This window comes from Lutra lutra, chromosome 10 (assembly GCF_902655055.1).
Source record: "Lutra lutra chromosome 10, mLutLut1.2, whole genome shotgun sequence".
In the NCBI taxonomy this organism is placed as follows: domain Eukaryota; kingdom Metazoa; phylum Chordata; class Mammalia; order Carnivora; family Mustelidae; genus Lutra; species Lutra lutra.
The window spans coordinates 51,879,117-51,907,045 of NC_062287.1; the positions used below are offsets into that span (position 1 = coordinate 51,879,117).

The window sequence follows — 27,929 nt, forward strand, 5'->3', positions numbered from 1 at the left end:
ATTGAAAAACTATATTCCTTAATAAGAATTCAGAACTTGCAACTGGGATATAAGATAGCTTTTTCAAAAGTCAATAGATTTCCCATATACTTGCAATCACCAGGTATGAAATATAATAAAAAATGTCTCAGTCAAAAAAAAACAATAAAAATTAAAATATCACTTAATGAGAACTCTATGTGACCTGTTTGACAAAAACTGTGAAATTTTATTGCGAGCCATAAAACAGGACAGGAATAATTAGGAAATATAGCATGTTCCTAGATGAGAAGGTGAAACACTCTAAATGTGTCAGTTTCTAGGTTTAACGGAGTGTCAAACCGAACCCTAAAGGGGATATAGGAGACGTGACTGAATGGTTTAAGGCTTCATCTGGAATAATAAACAGATGAAAGTAGGGAAGAAATTCCAAAAGAATAATGAAAGGACACTCATCTTTAAAGATACTAACATACCATAAATCTAAAATAAAAGAGAATAGGAGTCAAACAGATTAAGGAATTAAAACTGCCTAGAAATATTACAAGGTGCATGAAAAACTTTAATATTTGAAAAAAAGGAGGAATTGCAAGTTAATGGAGACAGAAAGGCTTAGTCGATAAATGTTGTTAGAATAACTTGGAAAAGCAGAGCTTAAAGCAGAGGTGGCAAAGTGGCATTCAGAGGGACAGATGTGGCTGAGAGACACAGGGAAGGCGTTTTGAGCCTTCAGTGTTGGCCTAATATGTAAAAAAAAAAAAAAAAAAAAATTGGATGGTTTCCCATAAAGCCATAGGTTTATGGCTTACCTTTAAAAATCGGAGACCAAAATTCCTGCGGGAACAAGTCCCTGCCCTCTCAAAAAGTCTGTAATTCACCACAGTCTACACCTTATCCGGTTTTCTCACACCTGACCTGCTTTGCTTCTTTAGCTTACCTGCATTGGCCCCGGGGAAAATTTGAGTTTTCACCCTCTGATTCAGACTTCACTTCATACCACATGCCCCAATAAATTCCAGATGGACTAAAGAGGTAAACATTTGAAAGCCAAACCAGAAGAGGGTAAAACCCAACGATTAACTGAAGGAATCATGAAGGAAAAAAAAAAAAAAAGGCTGGCAACTGTTTACATTAAATTATAAAACTTCCATATGTCTTCTAAGTCTTGTCAAATAAGAAGGAAAATAGTAGACTGAGAAAATAACTTGAAATAAATATGAGAGACCAAGGAAGGGTTAATATCTATATTATGTTTAAGTACATTATGCTGTGAAAAAAATTATGATCTCATAGATAAATGGCTAAAGCTCCCATATAGAAAAGTTTCCAAAAATATATAGTTTGCTGTAAACATACATGAAATATGTTTAACCTCATTAGTAATCTAAGAAGTGCAAATTCAAATAATTGGGTATTTTTTTTTTTAACCTATAAATTAACCCCCTCTCCCAAGTTAAAACCCAACCCTGAATGGGCTGCAGTGAAATTACAGCCATATGTATTACTAGTTGCATTGTAAATCAGTGCAGCCCTTTGGGCAAACAAGTTGACATTTTATATTAAATCATAAAAATGTCCATATTTTCAATGTCCGAGAGTCTTTCTTAAAGAAGTAAGCTGATACTTAGGAAAAGCTACTTGCTTATCTCAGCATTTCTTACAATTGTGAAAAATTAGAAACAATCCGTGTCTAACAATAAGAATAAGCAAATTATGGAATATGCACTTGATGACTATTTCTCAGCCATTAAAAATTATCACCCTGAAGTGTATGAAATGTGGGGAAATGTTTGTCATTTTCAGCCCCCAAAGGACACGAAAGCGATGTTTCCAGCACAAGCGCATCTATTAATAATGGTGTCATTTGTCTGACCTGATAGTCTGAGGCAGAACTGGAACTGGAACTCAAGGCTCTCAACTCCGAAACTGTGTTGTTTACATGAGTCCTTCCTGCAGACCTAAGGGATGTTTACAGGACGTCAGTCAGGGTTGTCTGTCAGGCCCCTGTTGGAGTCTGTGCTCTTCCCAGGGGATCCTAATGTAGTCCTCAGAGCACTAATGATAGGGGCTGTGAAAGGGACTTGTCAGCCTTATAACCTCTGAGAGATGGGGTTTTCTGTACATTCCTCCTCTCCACATTTGGCACCAGTGATAAAGGGAGCAAATCTAGAGGCCAAGAAAGAATCTGAGTTGAACCAAAGTCCATGGCAAGTGTGGCAGGTGCTATGGGACACGTGTATTTCTTCAGCTCTCCATGACACCTAGGTGCATATAAATATTTCGACTGTTTTTTGGTTTTGCTTTGTAAAGAATGCATTAAGTTAAAACCATTAACCATGAAAGCACATGGTGCTTTCTAAGTCAGCTTTGCCTGAGGGGAAAAGGCAAGACCCCAGGTGGTCCTTCCATCCTGAAAGCCTAGTGTTAGGGAAAGCAGAGGCGGCTTAGTGGGATTTTTTTTCTTTCAAAAAGCAAGCCTATTTTAAAGAATTGTGAGCTTTGAAACATGAGCCTGCCATTCTGTTTCCTGCATCCCCCATACCCAAAACGGACAAGAATTTTCTTTGTACCAGAGTTTACCATAATAGTAATAATCCCTTTTGTTGTATGGGACTTTTAGCCTACTGAGCACATTGACATAGAGTGTTTTGCATTTTACGATGGTATTTGGATTATTGTCCCTATTTCATGGAAGCAGCAGCTGAGGTTCAGGAGCTAGGGGTCTTTTCTGAAAAGCTCTTTTCCTGGTCCAAGATCATCTAGCAAGTGTATGGGCAAGCCTGGGTTCCAGTCCAGTTCTGACCCGGTTATTCATTCATCCTTGCAAGCCCACATTCATCCAGTCTGCGTCTCTTCTGCAACGTCTCTGTGCCATGTCCTGTACTGGGCTGTGGTGACAGCTGAGGACATGTGTCTCAGGGCTGTGCCCTCATGGATCTCTCAGACTGCCGGGAGAGGGACCTTGATGGGCAAGGTGACTAGGCTGAGTTATGAAGGAAAGGGGAGGAGTTGGGGGGAGTACTTAACAAGGGAGCTAACTTGACTGGGTCAGGGAATGGGTGACATCTAAGCTGAGACCTGGGCAACTGGACAGGGAGAGTGAGGAGTGGCATGTGGGGAGCAGGTAGGAGGATTTAAGACTGTTCCCCAAGGACCACTAGCATCCCGTGCATAGAGAAGGAGCAAGAGAAGGAGCATGAGGAGGAGTGGCTACTGTAGCAGAGATGCTAGAAAGTACTTTTTTATTTCTTTCTTTCTTTCTCTTTCTTTCTTTCTTTTTAATCTGAGGGAAGAGAGAACTTCAAGAAGGAAGGACTGGAAAATCATCTTGAATGCTATTGACAGGAACTTGTGGTTGAAGGTTATATTATCTCCCTCCTGGGGTCCCACCCTAATGAGAGCTGTGATTTAAAACAAGGAAAAAACCCACAAGGACAGAAAGAATAAGAGACAATAGACATCAAGAGATGTCAGCAGATTTTTGGGAAACAGAAAGTGGGTTGAGTTAGCAGCATAGAGAAAGCTAAATACTGAGCCTCTGCTGATTAAGATGTCAGTGAGAGCAGACCCCCCAGAAAACCTCAGAAATGGGGGACCAGGTGCAGCAGAGGACAACGGGAGGCCACAGAGCTGAAACGTGGAAGGGTTCAAGTCTCTGTGAGAGGTAAGCAGCCACAATTAGACCCTTTGGTCTCCTGGCCCCATCTCACACAGACAATCAAATTATCCATCAAGTGTAAGAGTAAGAGTAAAGATGATTACAGCCATAAAAACTCCCATTCACCTTTTCTAAGGAAGCTCCTGGAAAATGCACTCCATCATAGCCATGAAGTAGACCATTCCTCAGGATGGTACAGGTACAGGAAACAAGGGGTTCCGTAAGTGAGAGAGGTGAAGAGAAGGCCCGGAATGATGGGTGTGTAGCAGGCCCAGAAAACAGACCAGACCACAGCAGGGCAGGGGGCTCAGGAGAGCACCAGGCAAAAAGAAAAACCGTGAGCCAGACAGATTACCTGATATGTTTGACCATGTGGAAAACTCTGTTTCAGAGGGATTTTAATTTTGTTGGATCGGATGGGTAGAGTTATTTATTAATAAAAGTTTTTTATTAAAACATAGGAAATAGAAAATGATGCTTTTCCATTAGATCACACCAGGTAGGAGTAGCTAACCGTAGTTAATAGATAACACCAAATGTAAGCAAAACAACAGCTGCTTAAGTACATTATTAGAAATAAGTAAATTCTAGAAGAAATAGCCAAAAGAGCTGAGACTAGTTTTCTGGGGTGTGGCAGGCCAGTGTGCATGCCGTTAGGGCAGAGGACAGCTATTTTCATCATAGGCTTTATAGTATTGTTTGACTTTTTAAACTATGTACATACAATACTTTGAATTAGAAAAAAAAGTTAAGGGCGCCTGGGTGGCTCAGTGGGTTAAGCCGCTGCCTTCGGCTCAGGTCATGATCTCAGGGTCCTGGGATCGAGTCCCACATCGGGCTCTCTGCTCAGCAGGGAGCCTGCTTCCCCCTCTCTCTCTGCCTGCCTCTCTGTCTACTTGTGATCTCTGTCTGTCAAATAAATAAATAAAATCTTAAAAAAAAAAAAAAAGAAAGAAAAAAAAAGTTAATGTTAGAGAAGTCAAGGAGGAAAGAGTTGAAAAGTGTGCATTGGAAGTAGGAACTTCAGTGAGACCCCCTGGTTCCTTCCACATCCCTTCACTTAGCCCAGTCCACTGGGAAGACTCCTTTGCGAGTTAAGTTCCATCTCCAGCATTTTACCCCAGGAAGTGTGCATTTATTTCACCCCAGTAAGAGAATCTGTTCTTTCTGCACCTTCCTTGTCTAGAGTGACCCAAGGTGAGGCTCCCACGGTAACTGAAAGTTACAGATATTTCCCTCACCCCCTCCATACAGTGTTATGGTTGGGAGGAGAAGTTTTGGAGCCTGAGTACCTGGGTTCAAGTTCCTGCACCTCCTCTTGTCAGCTGTGTGGCCTCGGGCAACCCTAGCCAAGAAAGCAAATGAGGCCCTGGGAGTGATAATTGGCCCAGACTTTGTTAGGAGGGAGAAAGGAGGGAACGTATGCAGAGCACGCTCCCTACTGAGCACACGATAGATACTAACATTATTGTTAGTCCAAATTCTGCTTTCGTGTTGGTTGCTTTCACAGATTACACAGTTGTCCAAATTTGGGTTTTACCTTTTGATGCCCAACTCTGTTTACCCTGCTAAAAAAGCAGATCAATTAAAAACTTATATATTGGTTGTACTTTTTTTTTTCTTTTTAGCAGAGCACTACGCTGCTCCCTGGGAGAGAAAGAGGCAGTCCTGTATGGGGTCCTTGCCCTCGAAGAGCTTCTCACAGCTCAAGAATTGGCACTGATAGCATGAGGGTGGGGGTTACCGTGTCATGTACTATGAACCGTCAAGGGGATTTTGAGAAGGCCAGTAAAGAGGGTAGGGTCACTGTAGCCCAGGGTGGGCCAAGAAGGCAGGGAGGATTTGGTTCAGAAGAAAGGAAGGGAGGAGCCGGGAAACAAAAGTCCCGGATGAGAAGCTACTGGAAGTGTAGGGCCATGTTGACCTGACAGAGAATGAGAAGAGCCCATTCAGATCTGCGGGCTCTTCTCAGATCAGCTTCTCTCCAGCTGTGAGACCTTGAGGAAGGTAATGAGCTGCAGAAGGGTTAAATGAGATCATGCAACGCACCTGCATTCCACCTGACCTGCCGCAGACTCTCCCATGATCTTCTTTAGTTTGTACTTGGAGTCTGAATCTCAAAGCAGAAGCCTGTTGACTGGCTGAGGGTCTAAAAGAAGATGTTTTCTTGGTGGGGGGAGGGGGGTTGGTGGGGGGAGTCAGAGTACTCCACCTAAACCTGTGGTTCTAGCCAGCCTGGTTGCTACCAGTCTCAAAAGCTTGTTTAGAAAGGAGGGCTGTTTGCAGTGACGGCACTTGGGGTCTCCAGTTCAAACTGGGGAAGTCTCTCTCGCCCCTCATTACTGACAGCCGCCCGCAGACTGCCCTTCACAGCCTCGGTTCCACTGCTCATCATAGGTTCCCACCTGCTACTTCACCTGATTCTGAGAACACCTGCCTTTGACCGTGTTGCTCTTTCTAAATACCCCAACAGCCCTTTTCTGCCTGCTCCTGCCTGCCCGGCCCCCAGTGCTGAGCAGCAGTACGTTCCTGGGGGACCCTAAGGGGTTGTTTCCCCTCAGAGCTTTCCATACAGATTCACTACAGGCACTTAGGGTCTCATGACCCACCTTTTTGTCACCCATATCAGACTGCTGCACCTTCGTCATATCTCAACTGTTCACCAGCTGCTTGCTCTTGGCCTGACCATGAACTGAGAGTGGGGGCGGGGAGGTGGGGATACAGAGGGGCTTAGGCCCTTTGGCCCTCTGAGTGTTAATTGCCCTGGGGGCGGCAGGCCTAGAGATAACTAGTTTCCACTAAGGCGCTGTGCGGAAGACCTAGCAGTTCCTGTCTCTGTAATCGTGAGCGAGCGAGCCTGTTTCCTTCTCTGAGTCCCCGTTTCCTCCTCTGTAAACCAGGGATAGTGACACCTGACACTGACTGCTGGTGAGTGTTCAGTGAGATGATGTAGATTTGTCAGCTTGTCCCAGGACCTAGCACATGCAGGGCCAGTAAAGGACGGTGCTGAGGGCCATCACTGTTGTTGTTATTACCTTACTGAATGTCTAAATTTACTCCTTTGTTGTTAAAAACTTGTACCTGTGCTTCAAATCTAAGAAGCTTAGAAAGGAAGAGTGAGAGGTCAAGTATTCTAGAATACCCTTGACGTTCAGAGGATGTTTGTAAGTGCTCTCTGGCCCAGAGTCTTTCTCTTAATTTACCGTCCTAGCAGTTGAATGTGAAGGTTGGGATTTCCCTGGGGTCTGGGGGGGATGAGGGGTTCCACTCAGCCATTGTGAATTAAAGCCACTCTCCCGAAACCTTCCAAATCCTCAGATGCCCGGAGCACCTGAGACCCAAGTGAGTTGCAGAGAAGGTGGGCCTGCAGGCTCCGGAATGCGGCCGGCTGCCAGGAGTGGCCAGTGAAGGGAAGCAGGCTGGATTGCTACTGGGGCTGACGTAGACAGAGATGCTCTCTCTACAGGTGTGGCACTCGGGAACCACGGGTCTTTTACTCTAGCCCCCAGAGGAGGCAGAAGGCCTAGCAGGGGGAGTCTGTTCCCTGGGAAGGTCGGTCATGCTTTTCCTCCTTTCTGCTACATCCTTCAGAAGCCTCAAGACCCAGCAAGCCCAGCATCAGCCCCCCTCACCTGAATGTAACCCTGAGTGGGGGCCGCTCCAGCGGCTTGCTGGAGACACGTGTGTGTGTGTGCACATGTGCCTGCTCTGCCTTCCACTACCGGGCCCATACTGGGCTCTAGCAAGGGATCAGGACCCACCAGCAGAACAGCGCCCCCCTCCCTTGTTGTGGGTACAGCCAGGGTTCTCAGGGTGAGCTGTAGCAGAGGGCAGAGGCCCAGGCTTGGCCAGTATGAAGGGGCTCGCAGGAAATGTCCCCAGGACATCTAGCAGAGGCCAGACGCTTATAACTCATTGTTCACAGAAAGAGAGTGATGCTTATACCCCCATGCACTGGGGGTCTAAGCCAAAAGGCACAGGGGATTTGGCACCCTGAGCTCTTACACGTGAGCATGTCCCAGTGTGCTGCCCTGAGTCCCGAGGCTGGAGGAAACCTAATGTCCTCCACGGACTCAGTTGTGTCATAGTAATGGAAGGCAGTGCTGGATGTAGATGCTGCTGGAGCATGAGTTGCTGCTTTCCTAAGCCAAGAGCCTGGCTTCCTCACGTTCTGTCGTCCAGTGCACATACCCGTATGCACAGTGTACCAGGAGCCCTTGATGCAGGAGAAATGAGCCAGGGCACAGCCAGGAAACACTGGCGTGCTGAGCAGGGTCCACAGCCCCCTAGCCATAGTCACTCACTGGCTAATACTAGGACACCACCATGTGTCAGGCACTGGATATTCACCCCCATTTTACAGTCAAGGAGACTGAGTCATAGAGAGGTGAAGGGACTTGCTTAAGGTCACACAGGAGGTGGCAGTGTAGGAGGAGAATGCCCAGGGTCTTGCTCTAAAGTGTGTGCTTTTCTATATCACACAGCCTCTGACGTGGCCTGTCTCAAATGGGTTTGCTTGATTTGGTTTGCTTTGACTTGGTTCCGTTCACTAATGAGAAAATTCCCGCAAGCTCCACAAAGTCATTCACGTGCATTATCCCAATTAACCCCCATCTGCACTATGAGATGGGTCAGTGAGGAACTAGAAATCAGAGACCGTAAATGATTTGCCCTGGGTTGCACAGCTAGTGAGAGTCATAGTTGGAAGTCAGACCCCATTCTGTCTGATGGCATGGCCCACAGTCAGTCCCAGGTCAGGCAATTCCAGCCAAGGAGGTCAGATTATACAGGAATTATGCCAGGGTCCAGAGAGGTTAGATACGAAGCATGGAGAGGCAGAGCCCAGCTGTCCATGCCTGGGTTGGTGCTCACACTCCAGCCCAGGGAACCAGAGGAAGGAACCAGGGTCCTAGGAAGAAGGCTGGCCAGCCACAGGGGCTGTGCTCTAGTGCTCTGGGAACTTCGTGGGCTCTTATCATTCGAGCATGTGGACAGCTGAGAATACAGTGTGCCTGCAAACCTCTAGCTGGGCAGAGAGCAGATGGTCCAGGCACATGGATAGGCCAACATGTCAGGGTCAATGAACTAGGGACACTTCCCCTCTAGGTCTGGCCTAGGCAGGGGGTGACATTTGCTTATAACCTAGTATATTGGTGGCTTAGATTCCTGCTGCTGCCAGAGAGTCAGAGGTGGCTGGAAGTTTCCATAAAGTTTTCACAACAGCAACTATTTCTCAATTCCTTATAAAATATGTAGTTGGTTTTTTTTTTTTTTTTTTTTTTTTTTTGCCTTTGCCATTTGAGCAGCTCCTGCCTAGAGGCTGAGGGAGCGATCTGTCTAGATGGCTAGAGCAGGTATAAAATATTTAACCTGAGCATATAATTGCATTACCATGATCTCTAATAGGATTTGCTGTCCAGCGAAAGTCCAACTTGGCCTCTGGCCCAAAGACAGAAACCCAGGTTATTATGTTGAGTGTTACCCACTAGATAAATAAGAAAGAAATACTGTTCAAATCATTGTTTGACTGACCGACACACATTATAGTTACTGTAAAAAGAAATACACTGGAGTCGGAGAATTTATACATCTTGTTAATCATTTTATCGTGTTATATCCTGAAAGAAGTAATGCAGGTCTATAATTCATGGAAGCCATCCTGACAGCTCTCGCTAGAAGAGCCGGGGGTCTGCAAAGTCATATTACCATGGGTTCCCCAAGCACATGGTTAGTGCTGTTTGGGGACAAGAGAGCCCAATATAGTGTCTAGCCGAATGCAACAGGCCCAGAGGAAGAGAAATGAAAATGAAGCTGCAGGTCCGGAAAAAATGTATAGAAATGAAATTTGGAGAAAAAGAAAATAAAAACAAAAAAAAAAGGAAATCAGCAAGGAAGCCAGCAGCCCAGGCCCCCACAGAAGGAACCCAGCCTTCGGATCTGAGGCTTCACACAACAAAGGACACTCATTCAACCTCAGGTCGCCCTTTGTCATTTGATATTTAACAAGTATTGAGGGAGTCCTGCAGACAAAGCAGTGGGCCAGTCACTTGGGAGACATGGACAAGATGAGAAACTGGAAATGGATTCCTTCCTCTCAAAGAATTTGTAGTTCACTAGGGGAAAAGAGCTATACCCATAAATAACTAGACTGCAGGGTAGAAAGCGGTAGGTGATAAGTGAAAGAGAGAGGGAAATTGCCATCAGAATTCAGATGAGGGAGAGTGAGACCTGTCTTGCTAGAAAGAATCCCAGGAGGCTTGATGGTTGGTAGGCACTGGACGTGTGTACTGGGGTGGGGGGGGCGTGCTTCACAGGTGCCGTCTTCAACGTTGGCTGGAAAGGGAGGGCCGGTTCTGAAAGAGGTGGGAGCAACTTGGCAGCAGCACAAAGAGGCCATGAGGAGGACCCTCGTGGCAAAGAAGTTATTGTGGAAAGAGAAGTTGGAGCCTTAAACTCCTGGTTCAGAAATTTGGGCTTTCTCCTCTCTAACGTTTCCTACAGCAGGTTTCTTGAGATCATTTTACATTATACGCAGGCAGACTCTCTTTCAGAAATGATGTCTTTCTTTTAGTATGCTGGAAAAAATGTAACTAGGTATATCAAACTATTATTTCAAATTTCTGTTCTAAACAAAGTCAAGATAATAAATGAGCCCAAAATGCTAAGTGACTAATCAGACAGATAGTACATGCCTATGGCAATGGCGTATAGGTCGTATCCAAATAAATGACATTTAGAACCACTGCTCCAGGCCAGGGTCATATATTCAGATGTCTTAGGGACTGAGCAGGTGACCACAGCATCTGGGCCTCTCCTAAATGAGATCTTCCCATTTTTTTAGGAAAAGCCACCATTAAGATTTTGTAGTGAGCGCTCCTTTTTTTTTTTTTTTTTTTAAAGGAATTCCGGCAACTGACTCAAATTTTTTGAGCACTGTACAGACAAAAGTGTCCATAGGCCTGCAGTTTGGGGCATCTACTCTGGATGCCAAGGAACAGTGGCCTTATCTGTGGCCTGAAGCCACTCAGTTCCAGAATGATAGCCCAGGACTACAGGCATAGGGCAGACAGAAAGGGACAAGGCTAAAGGTAGAAGTACCCTCAGAATGCCGACATGGCGGTCCAGGCCAAAGGGAACCCAGCCCTGACATTTCCATCTTCCAGGTGAAGTCCTGGCGCCGTGGGTGGTCTTAACCTGCGGGTCTCCAGGTCATCTTTACAGAGTTCTGGCCCTTTTCCTACCAGACTGTGCCGACCTGTCTTCCTGCGTAGTTTGTGAGCGGTATCGAGCTTGGTGACAAACCTGGATAAATGACTGGAGAATAATTAGCAGCGCCCCCCGCCCCCCCGAGCATGTTTCTGTTCCTCCATTGTCTGTCATCACAGAATAATTCAGCACAAAGTGATGTTCGTTAGACGGGAGTCTCTAGCCAGCAGCTGAGTAGAGCGTTTAAAAACCTGATTTCTTAAATAATTTGTTCTAAAGACAGACTTGACATGAAGTTGGCATGATGATCAGCAGGTCACTGCGTGGGAGCAGCAAGGATGATTATTCTGAATTTGGCTCTGGCTCGACCCCCATCTTGCCCAGAACTGCTTTGCATTTCAAAAGGCTGCCTATTCTTTAAGAGCTATTCAAACACTAGCTCCTGGAGGACCAGGCCCTCCTCTTTGGAAGTGGTCCACAAGTTACAGCATTCTTGCATAGTTTAGATCTCCCTGTCCTCTCTGGCTTGTGTGTCAAGTCTCAGCCTCTCTTCCAGACCACTGGTTCTCACCGTGGTACTCAGGGTCTCAGCAACCCCTGGGACCCTGCCCCAGGCCCATGACATGACAAACTCTAGAGGTGCAGCCTAGCAGTCCCTGTTCTAACAAGCCCTTCAGGTGACTGACAGAGGCTAAAGGTTTATCACTGAAGCTATACTAGGGACAGGAGTAAAGCAACATTTCCTGAGCACCTTCTGTGTATCAGGGGCCTGTCCACACACACACACACGTGCATGTATATACATATACACAGACTCCTATGTATGTAGTGGTTTTCTTTCACTTTTGTGACAATTGTGTAAGGCAAGCGGTTTTCACATTTCCTAGATGAGTTGACTGAGACTTCAGATACCACATTTCTGGGGTGCTTTTTTTAGTTCAAATGCTAGAGAGTGGGTCTCTGATTGACCCCAGTCCTCTGTGCACCAGGCCCTACCATAGAGTGCCAAGTCCGCCTGTGTCCTGAGTCTGTCTAGGTCAGGTGCTCCCCCGCCAGGCCCATCAACTGTAGCCAGGGAGGAGGTGGCAGTGTCTGGGCACCCGCCACCCCCACCCCCACCATGCTGGGTGCTTAGACCTGTGGGCAGAGAAAGAGCTGTCGGTGGAGGATGGAAGGATGGATAGATCTGTAAGGAAAGGAAAAGTGTCTCCAAACACATGAACATGTGCTTCTTTGAAGGCTCTTCAGCACAGAATCAGCACAGAATTCGTCAGCCTCATTGCCACGGCATGTCTCTGGGACCCTCTGGCCTGTGCTCATGGGACATGGTAGGGGATTGCACGTGCAGCTTTCTCCAGACGAGGTGGCAGAACCAGAGCCCACAGGTGGGGCTCTGACACCTGTGAGAGCTGCTGCCGACAGCCCCCGGAACAGAGGAAGGGGTCTTAGCTAGAGGCAGCCTGGGAGTGCATGCTCTCTGGCCCCATCCTGAAGACTCGGCCTTGCGGTCCCTATCACAGGATAATGATGGCATGATGCTAGCTGTCCAAAGGCACAGAAGGGAAGTATGAGAAGTTAAAGTCAGCCCTGAAATGAGTGAACTTCCTTCTTCCCCTCTCAAACTCTAAACACGAGGATCCCTTCCACTTTTTCATTTACTTGTATGTTATTCTAATGACGGACAGTTTGGGTTGCTCCATTAGATCATAAGATGCTAGATCTGAGAGAACATCTATGCCATCCACTTCACAGGGACACTTCCTGGGCCTCAGAGTGCATGCTAAGTAAACATTTGCTCTAATGGATTTAATTTCATAGATGAAAAGAAAAACTCTAAAAGAGGAAGGGGCCTGGCCAGTATCACCTAAGGAGCTGGTGGCAGGAGTGGGTGAAAACCCAAGCTTCTCACTGTGGTCCAGGCATATTCCCTCACATGTGACTCATCGAATCAAAGATTTCAGGTTTAGAAGCTTATCTCAAATGCCCCTGCAGTTTCTCTGCCAGTCATCAACTCGAATGCAGCCCGTGACTGAAATTGTCTGATCTTATAGGTCACCTGGTCCATTCATTTTGTCATTCAGCCAACCAACTTCCATGTAAGACCTCCTGTGAGCTGAGGATGGCACTGGCTACTAAAGATGCAGAAACAAATGACACATTTCCTGCCCTCAAGAAGTTGATAGTGTGTAGGCAGATCCATTTACACCAACAGAATGTGATCCAGCGAAGTAAATGGTATCCTGCTCTCTTACAAAATTCTTTCTTCTTTCAAATTAAGTCCATTTCCCAGGGACTGTAGCCCGTACTCATTGGACCTAATCAACATAATTCAGGACCATAAAACAAAAGTCCAGTCCTTATCTTATGTAAGAGCCCTTCAGATACTTTTTTTTTTTTTAAAGATTTTTATTTATTTGACAGACAGAGATCACAAGTAGGCAGACAGGCAGGCAGAGAGAGAGAGAGAGGAGGAAGCAGGCTCCCCGTAGAGCAGAGAGCCTGATGTGGGGCTCGATCCCAGCTGGGATCATGACCCGAGCCGAAGGCAGAGTCTTTAACCCACTGAGCCACCCAGGCGCCCCCCTTCAGATACTTTTAAAGAGAGGTCAGTACCCCCTGAGTAAGCTAAATTCCCAATTCCTTCAGGAATTCATTCATTCTTTCTTTCTTTCTTTCTTTCTTTCTTTCTTTCTTTCTTTCTTTCTTTCTTTCATGAGAGAGAGAAAGAGAGAGTGAGAGCCAGGGGTGGGGGTGGGGGCGCCGTGCAGGGAAGGGGCTGAGGAACAGGAAGAGAATCTTTAGCAGGCTCCACACCCAGCACCCAGTACAGAGCCTGACACAGGGCCGGATTTCATGACCCTGAGATCATGAACTGAGCCAAAACGGAGTCACACACTTAACTGACTGAGCCACCCAGAAATTCTTTGTTTGAAATGTGTTCGAATTCTCTTATCCTTCCCTTCATTGCTCTTCAGTGAACACGCTCAAGTTCGTCTTCTCCGCCTCTTACATGTGGCTCCCAGATGTGAACTACTAAGCCAAATATGGCCTGAGAGAACAATGCAGAGTCATGCTTCCTCTCACCACCTTTATTCTGGGCATTACATGTCTGAAACCATAGGGCAAGGAAACAATAGCTTTGTTGGCCACCAGGCGTTCTCAAGAGTCTGACTGTTGTGCCGTGTCTCACGCCCTCTTTCCTCCATTTCCTCCCCTGGTATTCCCGCTCAGTTTCTCAACACAGTGAATATTTACTGAGTACTTGTTCTGTGTGTAGCACACGCCAGACTCTGGAGAACCAGACTTGAGGCTTGTCTTCAAGGAGCTCATAGTCTCATTAGTGAAATTCTGTGCGCCCCCAAAGAAAGAAATAACAAATAACCAAAACTTAATATAATGAAGGGAATCCTCATTTTTCCTAGACCCCCCCTCCTTAGAGCAGCTCTTCATAGTGGTTGGTAAACTTCTGGATATGATTGAAAGCATATCTCCCCGTTCAAATACCAGGGCAGAACTGGCTTTACGCCCAGGCTGTCAGGGACTTTGTCAAATTTTTGTCATTGCGTTGACCTAGACTGTTGCAAACTGGAGGCCTTTGAATCCCATCATCTGCATGAAGAGCTGGGCACCTACAGGGACTGACACCTCACAGGCCACGGAACAGCTTTCCAGCACCTGGCACCTTCCCAGTGCCAATCTACAGTGCACAGGGAGAAAAGTTCTTTCAGATGTTGGCATGAATCTGCCTGTGTTTGGGCTTCTGGGACACAACAGGTTTAATTTGTTTTGATAGCGCTTTTCCCCAGGAGGGGATATACCCAAACATCCTGGCTTCTTCGCATTCAGCACGCTGCTTGTTTGCCTTCCTGGTTTACCATGGGGAGTCACATTGTGCTTTGTATGTACATGTGTGTGCGTTCACCGCCAAAAGCCCGCATTGCCTTGTTGGCATTCGTTAGACCAAGCTAGTACGTTGCTTGGTTCACCAGTGAAAGACATGCATGACCCTTCTTTAAAACCAAAATACCAATCCTGCCAAGGCCTGAGCAAACCTCTTCCCATGCACACTGCTACGCTATTAACTGTCTTAGGTGGGTGCTATTATTAACGCCATTTCACAGATGGGGAAACCAATATGTAGAGATGATTTGTCGAAAAGGCACGCAGCTAATGGGAGGCAGCCTGGCTCCAGGGCTCATGCTCTGGTTCGGGCCAAATACCACAAACTTTGGCTTCTTTGGCATCAGATAGAACCAGATAGATCTGGTAGGCATCAGAACCTACCAGATAGATAAATCTGGTAGGTTCACCTACCAGATTTGCTCTTATCTCTGTGTGACCTTGAGAAAGTGACTTCAGCTCATGATCTCCACCTGAGAGCTATAAATGTGTAAAATGATGGCAAAGGCAGCTAGTTCTCATAATTATTATGAAGAATAAGTTAAAATATATGGTACACCTTTCCTTCATTTCTGGAAATGAGAGCATCTCTGTTAGAGTCTTCTCTCCACCTTGAGTTGCTATAGAATTAAATCCCAGTGATGCCATCTAGTTTGTCTTCCTCCCTTTTCCTTGTTGCCAGTAATAAGCCAAATCCCCTTTAAGGATCAAAGATGTAACAGAAGTAACCTAAAGTATACATTTCACTAGCTGTCATCAAGATCATACATGCAGTCATGTGATTGGCTGTCCCAAGGTCCAAGTTCCTTCCTGTTGCCTGAAGCATTAGCATCTATCCTAGAGAGAAGCCGAAAGGCAGCATCAGAGAGTAGATCTCTGCTGCATAATAGGTAGACCTTGGCTCTTTGGCCAACTGCTCTTAAAGAGTTGTCAGCATCCACACTGAGACTTAAGGAGCCACAAGAGAAGCAGTGGAAGGAGTTGCTCTGTTGGCTGGGACACATCAACAGGGGAACAAGAGATAGAGGAGGTGCTGGGAGGGAGCAATAGGTACCAGATGAGAGGAGAAGAGAGAAGGAGGATGGCTCGTGAGCTCTGGCATCCCTCACAGCTGATTCCTTCTGTCTTTGTGCTGGAATCCATCAGCTGGCTCCCATGACCATGGTGAGCTAATGGAGGAGGACAAAAGCCTCCTTTCCTCTTCTGGTATGACTGGCCCTGTGAAGTAGGACTTCAGTGGGCAGCAAGTCTGCCTCATAGTCCTCCTCCAGGCAGGATTCCTTCTGTAGCCTCTCATTCTTTCCTACAAAGTGAGGCTTTGGGATTTCAAATATGGAAAGCAAAGGGTAGAAAATGAAGGCAGGCTTCCCTGGACATCAACCCCAGATTGGAAGAATGGATTTATCAACTGTGATCCTCTTCCACCTTGACCTTGGCTTGACCATCTTTTACCATCTCATTTCACAGTAGTGCGAGGGATTTGTGTCTGGGAAAGGATAGCGAGCAGACCATTATAGCAGGCACTATAATGGGTTCACTGAGGCATCTGTGGTTTCCACCTCTCCTCTAGGAAGGAGCATTGTCTTTCCTTACTTCTGCAGACAATCCTTTGTATGTCGAACAGTATCTTGTACCACATCCAGAGAACACGCCCCCTCACAACATTTACCCAGAGAATGAGCTAAGGAAACATTTAAACTCTGCCATTCCAATATTGATGGAAGTAAAAACAAGTTCCTGAAAATTAAATCTGCTAGCAGGACCCCCTATTGCAAGAGAAAAACAAAGGCTAGGAGAAAAGCCTCCACCCACCTATCCTCCAGCACACCACACAACCAATTATGAAATTTAGTAATTCATGGGAGGCTGAAATTGTAATGCAAGTCTGAGTAGTCTAAAGGTACACCTTCTGCTGAATGAAGGCAGCTGCAGTCTGAATGTGAGCAGGGGAACGAATTCACCGAACACTAATTGGAAACATAACATTTGTGCAATAAAGTTCACACTTCTCCCAAGCCCATGAGTGTTCCTTCCGCACTAGCATTTAGTATAGATATCTGGTTATTGGAGACTCATTATTTGTGTGGTCCCACAGGAGCCCCAAGTACTTGAAAGCCTTCCAAACGGAAGAAAAACTATAGACGTGATCATTTCGTCCAAAAGAAAGACTCTCTAAATGTCTCCCTTCCATTTCCTTGTTGCTATCCTAAAATTATTCCATGTCTCCTAAAACTTCTGCCGTCTCTGATACCAACAGCCTGGGGCAAGTTTTGAAGCAAACAGGCTTCTCTTCTGTCAGATTTAGCAAACAACGCTATACTGAGTCGCAGAAAATGTATTTCCCTCGCTGTTTCACTGTGAAGGCTTTTTGGCAGATGATTAACAGGTTTGTCTCTTGCAGACTTCATAAATCAAAATCAAGACAGTGTGTAACACTTATCTGCAATTGATCCTCTTAAAAATGTAACTGGTAACTATGGTAATTTATTAAGAGACATATTTTATACCCCGGGTTTGAGAAGGACCGAACCAGAGAGTTTTAGATCTGGGGGGAATCTCTGAGGTCATCTGGTGGAATTCTCTCAGGGAGAGCAACAACGTAGACTCCATGATGCTTTAACAGGGCTGAGGGAGACAAAGTCCTGGGAGTAACTTAGCCTGTTTTAGAAGTCCAGAAGGCTTTTCAGAGGCAGTGACATTCGAGCTGGATTTGAAAGGACTAGGCATTGCCATGCAGGGAAGCAAGGAAGGAGCAAGTATAAAGATGTAAAGACAGGTGCAGGAAGATCAAGTGACTCGGCCAAGTCCCATAGCCATGCAGTAGCAGAAGAGGACCTGGCAGCCCGGCCTCCTGCTTCTGCCCTGTAGCCCTTCTGCAGTGCTGAAGGTAGAATTCACCCTCCCCGGTTGGACCACCAACCAGTGGCTTAAAGGAAGATAATCTTGTCTTAAACTTTACTCCAAATTATTATTATTATTATTATTTTTTTTTTTTTTAAGTAGGCTCCACTCCCAGTGCAGAGCCCAGTGCACGGCTTGAACTCATGACCCCGAGACCAAGACCTGAGCTGATATCAAGAGTCAGATGCTTAACTGACTGAGCCACCCAGGGGCCCCTGAAAATTCTTATTTTTAAAAGCATATTCAGAAGGAACTTCTGAAGTCATCTTCTGGAAAGACACTATAACTTAAAGGCAGTAGAAACATGTACTCTTCTGGGCAAAGCCAATGGAGAAGGGAGGTGCTCAGGGCCCTGGCTTGTGAGCTTCGCTCTGCCAGGACCTGGACTGTTTTGCACTGCAAGGAGAGCACATGCTGGATTGGACCCTCTTGTTCTTAACTCTGTGTTCATATAAAGCGCAGCTCTTGTTAGCAGAGGGATAACATCGAGTGAGTGGAATTTCCCACCCATTCCCAAAAGGAACCACACATTTGAGCTCTTGAACTCTTTTTAAGTAGTTTCCAAGTGAAGAATGGCAGACAGTTGAGAAAAGACTTACAGGAAATGCAGCACACTATGAATTCTTCACCATCCCTCCATCTTTTCCCTTATCGATGCATACCCAAGCCATCCCTCAAGGCCACAACCTCTGAGAAACCTTATCTCTGCTGGTTTTGTCCTGTATCAGCTGCCATTGCTTTGTTGCTTTCAAGGCTCAGTGCCCTTCCTTGTCTGGACACCTTTTCTGCACAGTTGCTCTCTTAATTAATTATAGACTCATAAAAGTTTAGAACAGGAAGCAGTCCTAGGGATCATCTCTGCCATCACCTTCGTTTATATATGAAGGAGGTGAGGCGCAGAGAAGGGCAGGAAGTTGTTTTAGGGCCCCCACCATGATACTAGAAGAATGGGGTCCCGCATCAGGTCTCTCTACCTCCAGGCCCAACTTCTTCCATGTCCCGTGCTGCGTCCTGGGTGCCAGCTGTCCTCTTGTTCTCCCAGTCAGGCTGCAGATTTCCTGTGAGCAAGACTTATGTCTTATATGTTAATATCTCACTTAGCAGAAACCTTAGTCTTAGCTTCACGGCTTGTAGTTGTGAGCAACTTAACTTAACTTAACTTAACTCTGTCTGCCTGACTAACCCTTCCTCTGCTTTCATTTCTGACTCTCCTTGAGACCTTAGGTGAGTCACTGCCCTTTCTTGGGTCTCAGTTTCCTTCATTATTAAATGAGAGCATAAGGCTCTGGTTTCTTGGATCCCTTTATGCCCCAAAAGCCTTAGAATTTGTTGCCTTACGGTGGGATCTTTTGTTGTCTTCAGGACCAGCCTCACTGTGCCATGGGTATGTCACCTGTTCCTTCCCCAGGCTTCTGCTGTTGAGTGAGTCCCCTCAAGATCCAGAGAGCACAGTATCATTGAAGAAGACCAGGCCCGGAGTCCTGGGTTCAAATCCTGCTTCCAGGACTCAGTGTCTTGGTGGTTCTCAGCAGGCCTCTTCGTCTTTCTCTGAGCCTCTTCTTTCTTTTTCTTTTTTTAGAATAGGAATAACATTGTATGCAGATACAGTGACAGTGAAATGGGATATACCTTGCAGAAACATGTGGCACAATGAAGTCTCCAGTAGAGAATGGCTTCCCTCCCTTATTCCACACCCAGCATTATTGAGAAACAGGCTGTTCCAAATAAACAGATTTTCTAGGTAACAGGTTTGCTACCTGAAGCTACGAAACATCGACTACTGTTTTTTGCTAAAATCTTTCTTAAATGAACACTGTATTTCTTTGTCAGGTGACACAGAATATAGCAAAAAGGAGTAGGAAGAACCTGAGAAAATTCCATCCCACAGAAGGCAGGCATGAGCACATACACTGGGGATGCGTGTACAGCAAAGGGAATATGGAAGAAAACCCCCATGCCTTTTGAGAGAGCTTAGATTTTTTCATCTTGATACATGGGGAGCCATCGAAGGATTTTTAAGCAGGAAAATGACAGGATCAGCTCTGTTTCCGAGAGATGGTTCAGACTGCCGGGTGATGACGGAATCAAAGTGGGGAGTGAGGGAGGAAGAAGGAGGCCAGCCCCCAGGCTGTTGTGTTAGCCCTGGTGGGTCACAGTGGGCATCTGACCGACAGGTGAAAAATCTGAGATGGGAAGAGACAGGTCTGCAAATGCCTGGTAGCTCTGTGTAAAAAAAACAGTAAACGGAATATCGGCCCATTATGAGAAAAATGTAAAGCACAGAGTGTGCGAAGATGACCAGAAGACACCCCTGTAACCTAGCCTCCACAGATCAGTACTGCTAACGGCTTATGCTGTTTTCCCCAGTGTTTTTAGCTGCAGAATTTCTAATGCATTTGTAGATACAAATTTGATATATGAAAACTTGGTTCAGGCAGACATTTTCCAGAACACATCTCTTCGTGTCAATTGAGATGCCCTAAGAATAAAAATAACACACTGATTTTTAACTCTGTCGGTTCCTTTCAGTGATGGGGCCAGAAGAGCCCCAGTGTGTGGGCCCTGGCTAACCTGAGGTTGGATCCCTGGGCCTTCTGTTAGGTAAACAAGGCCTCTTTTCAACTATCCTTCTCTCTTCCCCACCAGAGTCCGTGGATAACTGTCCCAGCAACTGCTATGGCAACGGGGACTGCATCTCTGGAACCTGCCACTGCTTCCTGGGTTTCCTGGGCCCCGACTGTGGCAGAGGTGAGACCTGTGCATCTGCGTGCGATCCCTACTCTCCTGGCCCCATGGGTGGCTTGCGTCCTACTTCTCAGAGCAAACACAGGACCCTGGGCCACCTCCTGCCTCCCATGAGAAGGGCCCCCCAGAACCATTCCTTGGAAGCCCCAAGGGGTGGGGGGAGTCTGATGGCAGAGCTGTGGCTGCATCAGTCCCATTGTGCCCAAGGGTGTGACTGGGGAGGGTCAGGGGCAGCCATGGCAAACCCCATGTCTGTGGAGGGGTCAGGGGAAGTGGCAATGGTGGTCCTTTTAAAAAGTTGATTTCCCTTTTGAGGAGTGCTCAGCCTTTGCCAAGTGGCTTTGGTGGCCTTTTTATGGGGGGGGGGTAGGGTTGTTTCATTTTGTTTCTTTGATTATTAAAGTATAATTGACATGTGCCAGCGGGCTTTGCTGGTCACTTCACAAGTATGTTCTCTCTGGCCTTGTGGCCGGGCCTGCATTACTGCTCCACTCTCGCCAGGATCTTTGCTGAGACCACCTAGGGGAGGGGTTGGGGGGAGACTGCTTTGCTCCACACAGGACCCCAATGTTGCCTCATATTTGGGCACAGACGGTGCTAATGATGATCACTGCTGAGATGACTAAAGGCTACTCATGTGTCCTGTGCTTTTGGCCTCCATTTCTGTCCTTGAAAGAGGTACGAGGGCAAAGGCCATTAGGAGCTCTGTAGACCTGAGGCTTTGGCACTCCTCTTGGGAAACTGAAATGGCTCCTTTCTTTGGTCGTCCCATCTCTTCACTCCTTCAGGAAGCATCTGCTTAGTGCCCTTTAGGGCTTGTTTCCGTGCTGGGGGCTGGGGCTAGAGCACTGAGCGAGGCCCAGTTCAGGAGCTGTCAGTCTGGTCCAGGAGACAGACAAAGAAGTAGACGATGACAAAGCGTCATTAGCAAGTGAAACATGCTACAGCAGGGTTCAATTCAGACAGCGGCTGTCTTAGCTTGGATGTGACAAGGACCAGGGAAGGCTCCGTGGATGGGGTGACATTGGAATCCAGACCTGGCTCTTGAATAGTCGTTCATCAGAGGGAGGCAGAGATGGTTTTTCAGTGCCCGGCAAGTACCGTGACATGATGCTGCTTGGGGCTCTGGCTTATTCTTGCTAATGTGGGAGAGACTCGGTCTGAGACAGCAGAGCTGCCTGGGGAACCACAGCGATTACCTGCCGAGTACCGCTAAAAGGAAAGAAGCCAGGTGGGGGCCGGGGGAAGGTGGTACAGCGAGAAGAGATGAGTCATTCCCTCTAATAAGAATCACTGTCTCATCCCATCCACACTTAAACTTGAGAATCATGTATAAACAGCCTCATCGTGTCTCAGGAAGGCTAGCAGGTACTTATGGCACAGTGCAATATAATTTATTTTTTTTTAAAGATTTTTTTTTTAATTTATTTGACAGACAGATCACAAGTAGGCAGAGAGGCAGGCAGAGAGAGAGAAGAGGAGGAGGCAGGCTCCCTGCTGAGCAGAGAGCCCGAATGCGGGACTCGATCCCAGGACCCTGGGATCATGACCTGAGCTGAAGGCAGAGGCTTTAACCACTGAGCCACCCAGGTGCCCCATAATTTATTTTTATATAGTGTCCTTCATATGGATGATTACAAAACACTCTATGCTAAGAGGCAGAATGGGAAGATAATACTGTGAAGAGCCAGGTTGAGCTGAGCTATTCTCTTATGGGGACAGTAGTGTGTGGGGCTCGAGTGGAGCCTGAAAGGCAAGAAGGACTGAGCTTCTCTGGGTTGGAGAGATAGTACGTGGTGCTGCAGATGGGGCGCAGGGAGCGAAATGGAATGCTGTCAGGAGAGTGCTGGAGGAGAGATTGGGGCAGGCAGGAGGCCTGGATGCTGTCTTTCCCAGTAAGACCAAGGAACAGGTAGAAGCTTCAAGCATCAGGGTCCTGGCCCCGCTGCTGAGCTGCACCCATAGTCCAAGGGGGATGAAGGAGAGCAACGTTCAGTGGGTGCTGACCCCACCGGGCCCTGCCCAGCACACCCTAGCCTACAGTTCCACGTGTGTTTAAACTGGAATAAAATAAAGGCCGAGATGCAGAGAGATGGGTACCTATGGGGATTGTGGCAAAGCACTTGAGGCTCTTGGTCTGGCCTGCAGGCCGAAGGGAGAAAGGGGCAAAGGCAGATGGGCCATGCCAGGCGTTGACTGATGCCAGACTTCGGTGCTGTCTCTGCAGCCTCCTGCCCTGTGCTCTGCAGCGGGAATGGCCAGTACATGAAGGGCCGGTGCCTGTGCCACAGTGGATGGAAGGGCGCCGAGTGTGACGTGCCCACCAGCCAGTGCATCGATGTGGCCTGCAGCAACCACGGCACCTGCATCATGGGCACCTGCATCTGCAACCCTGGCTACAAGGGCGAGAGCTGCGAGGAAGGTAGGACCGCGGCGGGTGGGTGGCGGCACCCACCTGACTCTGGGACAGGCCAGCGCACCGCACCAGGCTTGCCTTTGGGGAGCAGCTCCGCCCTAAGCCAGGCACCCCCGCAGTGGTAACTGACTTAGCAGGGAGGGTAGGCATATTGGAGTCCTAGCTGGTGAAGGAAAGACAGGGTCGTATGTGGAGTACTTACTGTATGCAGGCTGTGTCCTAGAGGCCTTAGATCACTTGGCCTCAAACCCGGTAAGGTGAGATAGTTATCTCTGTGTCCTAGTTAGGGGAACCGGAGCTCAGAGAGTCACAAGACCTGCCCAGGGTCACACGCCTACAAGTGGCAGAGCTGTGTGTCTGGCCCCAGAGCCCAGGTTCTCTCTCCTCCCCTTTAAGCTCATTTTCTCTCCATGTCTTAAGTGTGAGTCTGTTACAGACCTTCAGACTCTGCCTTCTGTTAGCACAGGCATGTGTGTATGTGTGTGTAGCTTATAGGTACTTGTGAGTGTGTCTGTCTCCGTCCTAAACTGTGCAGTGGAGGCCAGAAAGTGAGCTTCCACTTTCACAGTAAGCGAGTCCTTTCCTAGACAGTCTCATCTGGTGAGAAAAGTGAGCATCTCTGGCCCGAGGATGGGCAGCGGCAAGCCCATGGTCATGGAGCTAGCCAGCAGTGGGCCCGGGGCTAGTGGGTGGCAGGGCTGGGACCCACCCCAGGTCTTCTTACTTCAGAGCCCTCTTTTTTCTTGCCTGCGTGGGATTTGTAGATGAGAAGGGTCTTATTCACAAGCAATATAGAGTGGCTTTTAAGAGTGCACGCTCTGAGATCAGATGTAAGTTTGAGTCCTATTGTGCCACTAACTAGCCTCACTTCTCTCATCAATAAAATGGGAATTCCTTCCTCAGAGGGCCATCATATGGATTGAATTAAATGACTCATTTAAAGCACTTAGCTGAGTGTCAGACACATAATAAATGCCCCATAAATGTTAGGTCTTTTTTTATTTATTATTATGGGGACAATTGAAGCCCATTTCCTGCTTCACCCCAATCACTTTATCTAAGGTCTTTGGAAACCGGGTGGATGTCACTGTTGCAACTTGTGGACAATGCTAATGGGCTTCCCTCCCGCTGCCCACCATCTAAGGCGCTGGAGTCTTCACAGCGGATGGAAGAGGCTCCAAGGAGAGCTAGCCTTCTAACCCATTTGGGATTGAACACATAGGCCCCTCTCAAGGTATCATTTCTCTTAAAAAAAAAAAGAAAGAAAGAAAGAGAGAGAGAAAGAAAGAGAGAAAGAAAAAGGGAAAAAAGGGCCCGCTTTAAAAGAGTGGGGAACAGGAAGGGATTAGTGTCTGAAAAGCAGTGCCTCTCCAAGACAGGCTGCCTGTAAACCCCAAGTGTGCCTGGAGGTCCTGATTCAGACCTATTAACTTTGATGGGGATTACTTCGGTCTGTCTGAGAGAGGAGGAGCGCCAGCCACTGGAACAAAGGAACTTTGCTTTCTCCTCCGACAATGGTTACCTTCCTCTGCTTTCCCTTTCCATTTTAGTCACTTGAGGTGAAGACCCTAAGAAGAAAAGGAAAACAAAGAGGAGATTCCTCTTGAAACAGTGGGGTCATCCCAGCCTGAAGCCCACTGGGCCATGTGGGCCAGGGAAGGCACACTGTCCCTTCCCCAGCTCATCTGGCTCAGGACAGTGCCCCAGCAGGCAGGCTTACTTAACAAAGAGGGGAGAAAAAGTTCTTTAGCTCTTTGATTTACGTTATCTATTTGAAAAGAGATGTTTTGACTCCTTTCTTTTCTGAGGACGGCCATCTGGTACTAATTCCTTTTATTACTTATGTTTCCTGGTGAAACATCATTGCACAGCCCTTGTGTTTATAATGGGGGCTTCTAGGGGCCTTCGCCTCCACGCCGCCCCACGCCGCTCTCTCTCCTCCTCCCTCAGCTCTGTGCTGACAGGTTTCGCCGTGTTTATAAAACATCAGCTAACAAGCTTATTTTTTCCGTCTCTCCCTCTTCTTCTTCTGAAATTTATTGCCCCATATTTTTCAAAGCCTGAACTGTGCCGACAGGAGGCTTGGAGGGGGTAGGGGAATGGCAGAAGAGAACACCTTAGGCCTTTTGCAGTGCAGAGTAACACTGTGTTTTGGTTCTGAAGAGCATCTCGGAGCTTGTGTGATCACTGGAGCAGGGGACATTTTGGGGGAAGAGTTGTGTTTGCAGCTTGGCTGTGCAGGCCTCCACATTTTGTTAACGGGCTAAGCTTCTGCCAGAAATTTGGGCTTGAATGGCGAGCTCTACAAAGGGGAAGAAAAAGGTAACTGGCCCCTTCTCTAAGCAGAAGCTCAGTTAGACTATCTTCTACACAGCGTTCAACCCACTTCCCTAGCAGCTTCTCCACTACTCCTTCAGCTCAGAACTCCGCCACCATGGGCTGGCTCGGTCTCCCCACGTGACCCACGGCTCTTGGGGAAACAAATGTCATTTGTGAAACTGTCTTGCTGCGGTAGAAGGAAGACAACTTTCATCCCATCCTCAGGTTGCCATCACCCCAGAGGCCCCAGAAAGTGAGGGTAGATCCTGAGTCTCCAGAGGCCGTCTCTAGCAGAGCGTCACAAGTGGCCCAGAGAATGGCCGTAGGTATCGAGTCAGCAGGGACAGCGTCCTCCCAGCATCGTCCCTGCGTCCTCCCAGAATCCTCCCTGCGTCCTCCCAGCGTCCTCCCAGTGATCTCCCAGCGACCTCCCAGCGACTTCCCTGTGTCCTCCCAGTGTCCTCCCTGCGTCCTCCCTGCGTCCTCCCAGTGTCCTCCCAGCGTCCTCCCTGCGTCCTCCCCACGTCCTCCCCACACCCTCCCCACGCCCTACCAGCGTTTTCCTCCTTGCTTGGCCCGTTCAGCTGAGCTGCCTTCTCTTGAGTTGCGGTCCTGTTAATCAGTATCTTCTGGTCTTCATTCCCTGCCTGGACCGTCTTCTGAGAGTGTGGGATTCACTTTGCTGGTTCCTGGGTTCCTATCAGACTTATTGTGTCTGAGGAGCGGGACTGTGACGCCGAAGGCCTCTTGCTAAACTTGGCACCCTCTCGGCTTGCTCGCTAACAGTGCAGATTTATAGATTCAACCTCGAGGGTGCCTCAGAGACAGCGTCAACACAAAGCCAGGGCCCAGGCACTCCCAGAACGGGAAATACCTTTATGGGCCTCAGGACAGGAATTGCTGAGTCGTTTCCTGTCAAACTGGAAAGCGCGCTAGATCTAGGGAATTATCATAGTAGCCTAATGGGCCAGAATAATCCTTCTGAGATTCCAAGATGTGAGGCCAGTCATGAAAATATATCACTGTTATTATTTTTATTATTTTTAATTACCAGGAATTCCAACAGGTCATGCTTTAACCATCGTGAAGTGGTGTCCAGAGACTGTGAGAGAAGATTCTTTGCTTTCATTTGGCTTTATTAATTCTTCACTTTGTTCTATTTCTTTTCTTACTTTGTTTCATTTTTATTTCTATTTTTTAACCACTTACATCTGTATATATGTATATATATATATATATATATATATATATATATATATATGTGTGTATTTTTGAACCAGTAAGATTACAGAAGAAATAGCAAGAGATGTCTACCAGGAAAGAGTGATTCAATTTTAAATTCCTCCACTTACCACTGTGTGATCTTGGGCAAGTTAATTAACCTCTCTGTGCTTTAGTCTCCTCATCTGTGAAATGGGAATAGTAATGGTCTCTACCTGAAAGAACTGTCATTAGAGTTAACTGAGACTGTGTACTTAAATGACTGAATAGTAAAATATGGCCCAGAAGAGGGACTACATTAGTACTCGTTGTTATTATTACTACTGTTATTATTACTATTATTCTCATGATTCTGTTTTTAGCAAATGATTGCTCCTGACTTTCGACCTTCTGATGTCGCATTTATGTCATTAAGTTGAACTCCTTTTCAAGACCTAAAACGTTAGAAGAGCTGTCTTGATAAGCCAGCTTTCAGACAGGCACTCTGTTCCCAGAATGCGGCTGTTTGTACAATCTCTGTCCATTTGTGTCTGTGACTTTAACATACTTGGGCCAGGTTTCCCCATCTGTTCTGCAAAAGTCAATATGTGGGTTATAAAATTTATTTAATCAATATAGTAATGTCATGTCTGAATTATAAATAAAGTAAAAGCACCTCTGACCAGTTTACCCAAGTCATGCCACTAAATGGCCCGATAGGATAGAAAAGTAATTTCTTGGTAACAGTTTATAGTTCACATGGTCCTTTCAAATCTTCAGTGTCCTCATTAGCAACCGAGAGCAAGATAATTTTGACATGGGAAGTTCGGAGGAGGTACGTGAACTTGATGGTCATCCTAGAACCAGTGCCTTTGTCCTGTGACCCTTGAACTTAGGACCTCAGAGAGACCCTTGAACCAAGGACCTCAGGGATCAGATGCCAAGTTCCTTCCTGTGGGACACAGGGGTTCCTCCAGAGGGCTTCCTGAAGGAAACTGACCACATTCACTGCAGCACTGTCAACCTTTTTCCAGCTGCTGCATGTGGCAGCCCTACAAGGACACCACTCTCCCCTACAATTGCAAGAGGAACAGAAATCCCCTCTTTCCTAAAATGAAACACAGATCTCACAACTTTTTGGTAGAGTAGAACCGGCCTTTGCCAACTCTGTCTTTTCTCTGCTGCCTTTTGCACTTTTCCGTGTGAACTGGAGCCATGTGATAATTTGGCCCTCAACACTCTCCTCCTGCTTTGCTGTGCAGGGCTTTCCAGAAGATCAAAGTCTCTGTTAATCTTGTGCAGCCCCATAGCTAAAGTTTTGATTTAGGAAAATCAGCCCCAGTAACAAATATTGGCTTCAGAATCAGACAGACCTTCTGATTCCTCTCTGGCAGGGTTAATTGTGTGACCTGACATAAATTATTTGCTTCTCTGACCCTTAATTTCCTCATCTGTACTTCATTGGGTTATGGAAGAAATTGAATCTGAAGATATAGGTGAAGCCCTTCCTAGAATGCAGGTACAGAGCAGGTAACCCACAGTGTTACTCTCCTTCCTCTATTTCTGGGTTGGTCTCTTGAGACCACCTTGACCTTGGGCTCTAGG

General features: G+C 47.0%; 1 protein-coding gene across 4 annotated transcripts in view; it reads left to right on the forward strand.

Moving 5' to 3' along the window:
- Nucleotides 1-27,929, forward strand: part of TENM4 (teneurin transmembrane protein 4) — a 2,938,802-nt gene that overhangs the window by 2,767,993 nt on the left and 142,880 nt on the right. For all 4 annotated transcript variants that reach the window (XM_047690277.1, XM_047690278.1, XM_047690280.1 and 1 more), the window contains 2 exons: nt 20,291-20,392; nt 22,617-22,811. In XM_047690277.1, coding sequence (XP_047546233.1) covers nt 20,291-20,392; nt 22,617-22,811 — 297 coding nt within the window. The remainder of the gene's footprint in view (nt 1-20,290; nt 20,393-22,616; nt 22,812-27,929) is intronic.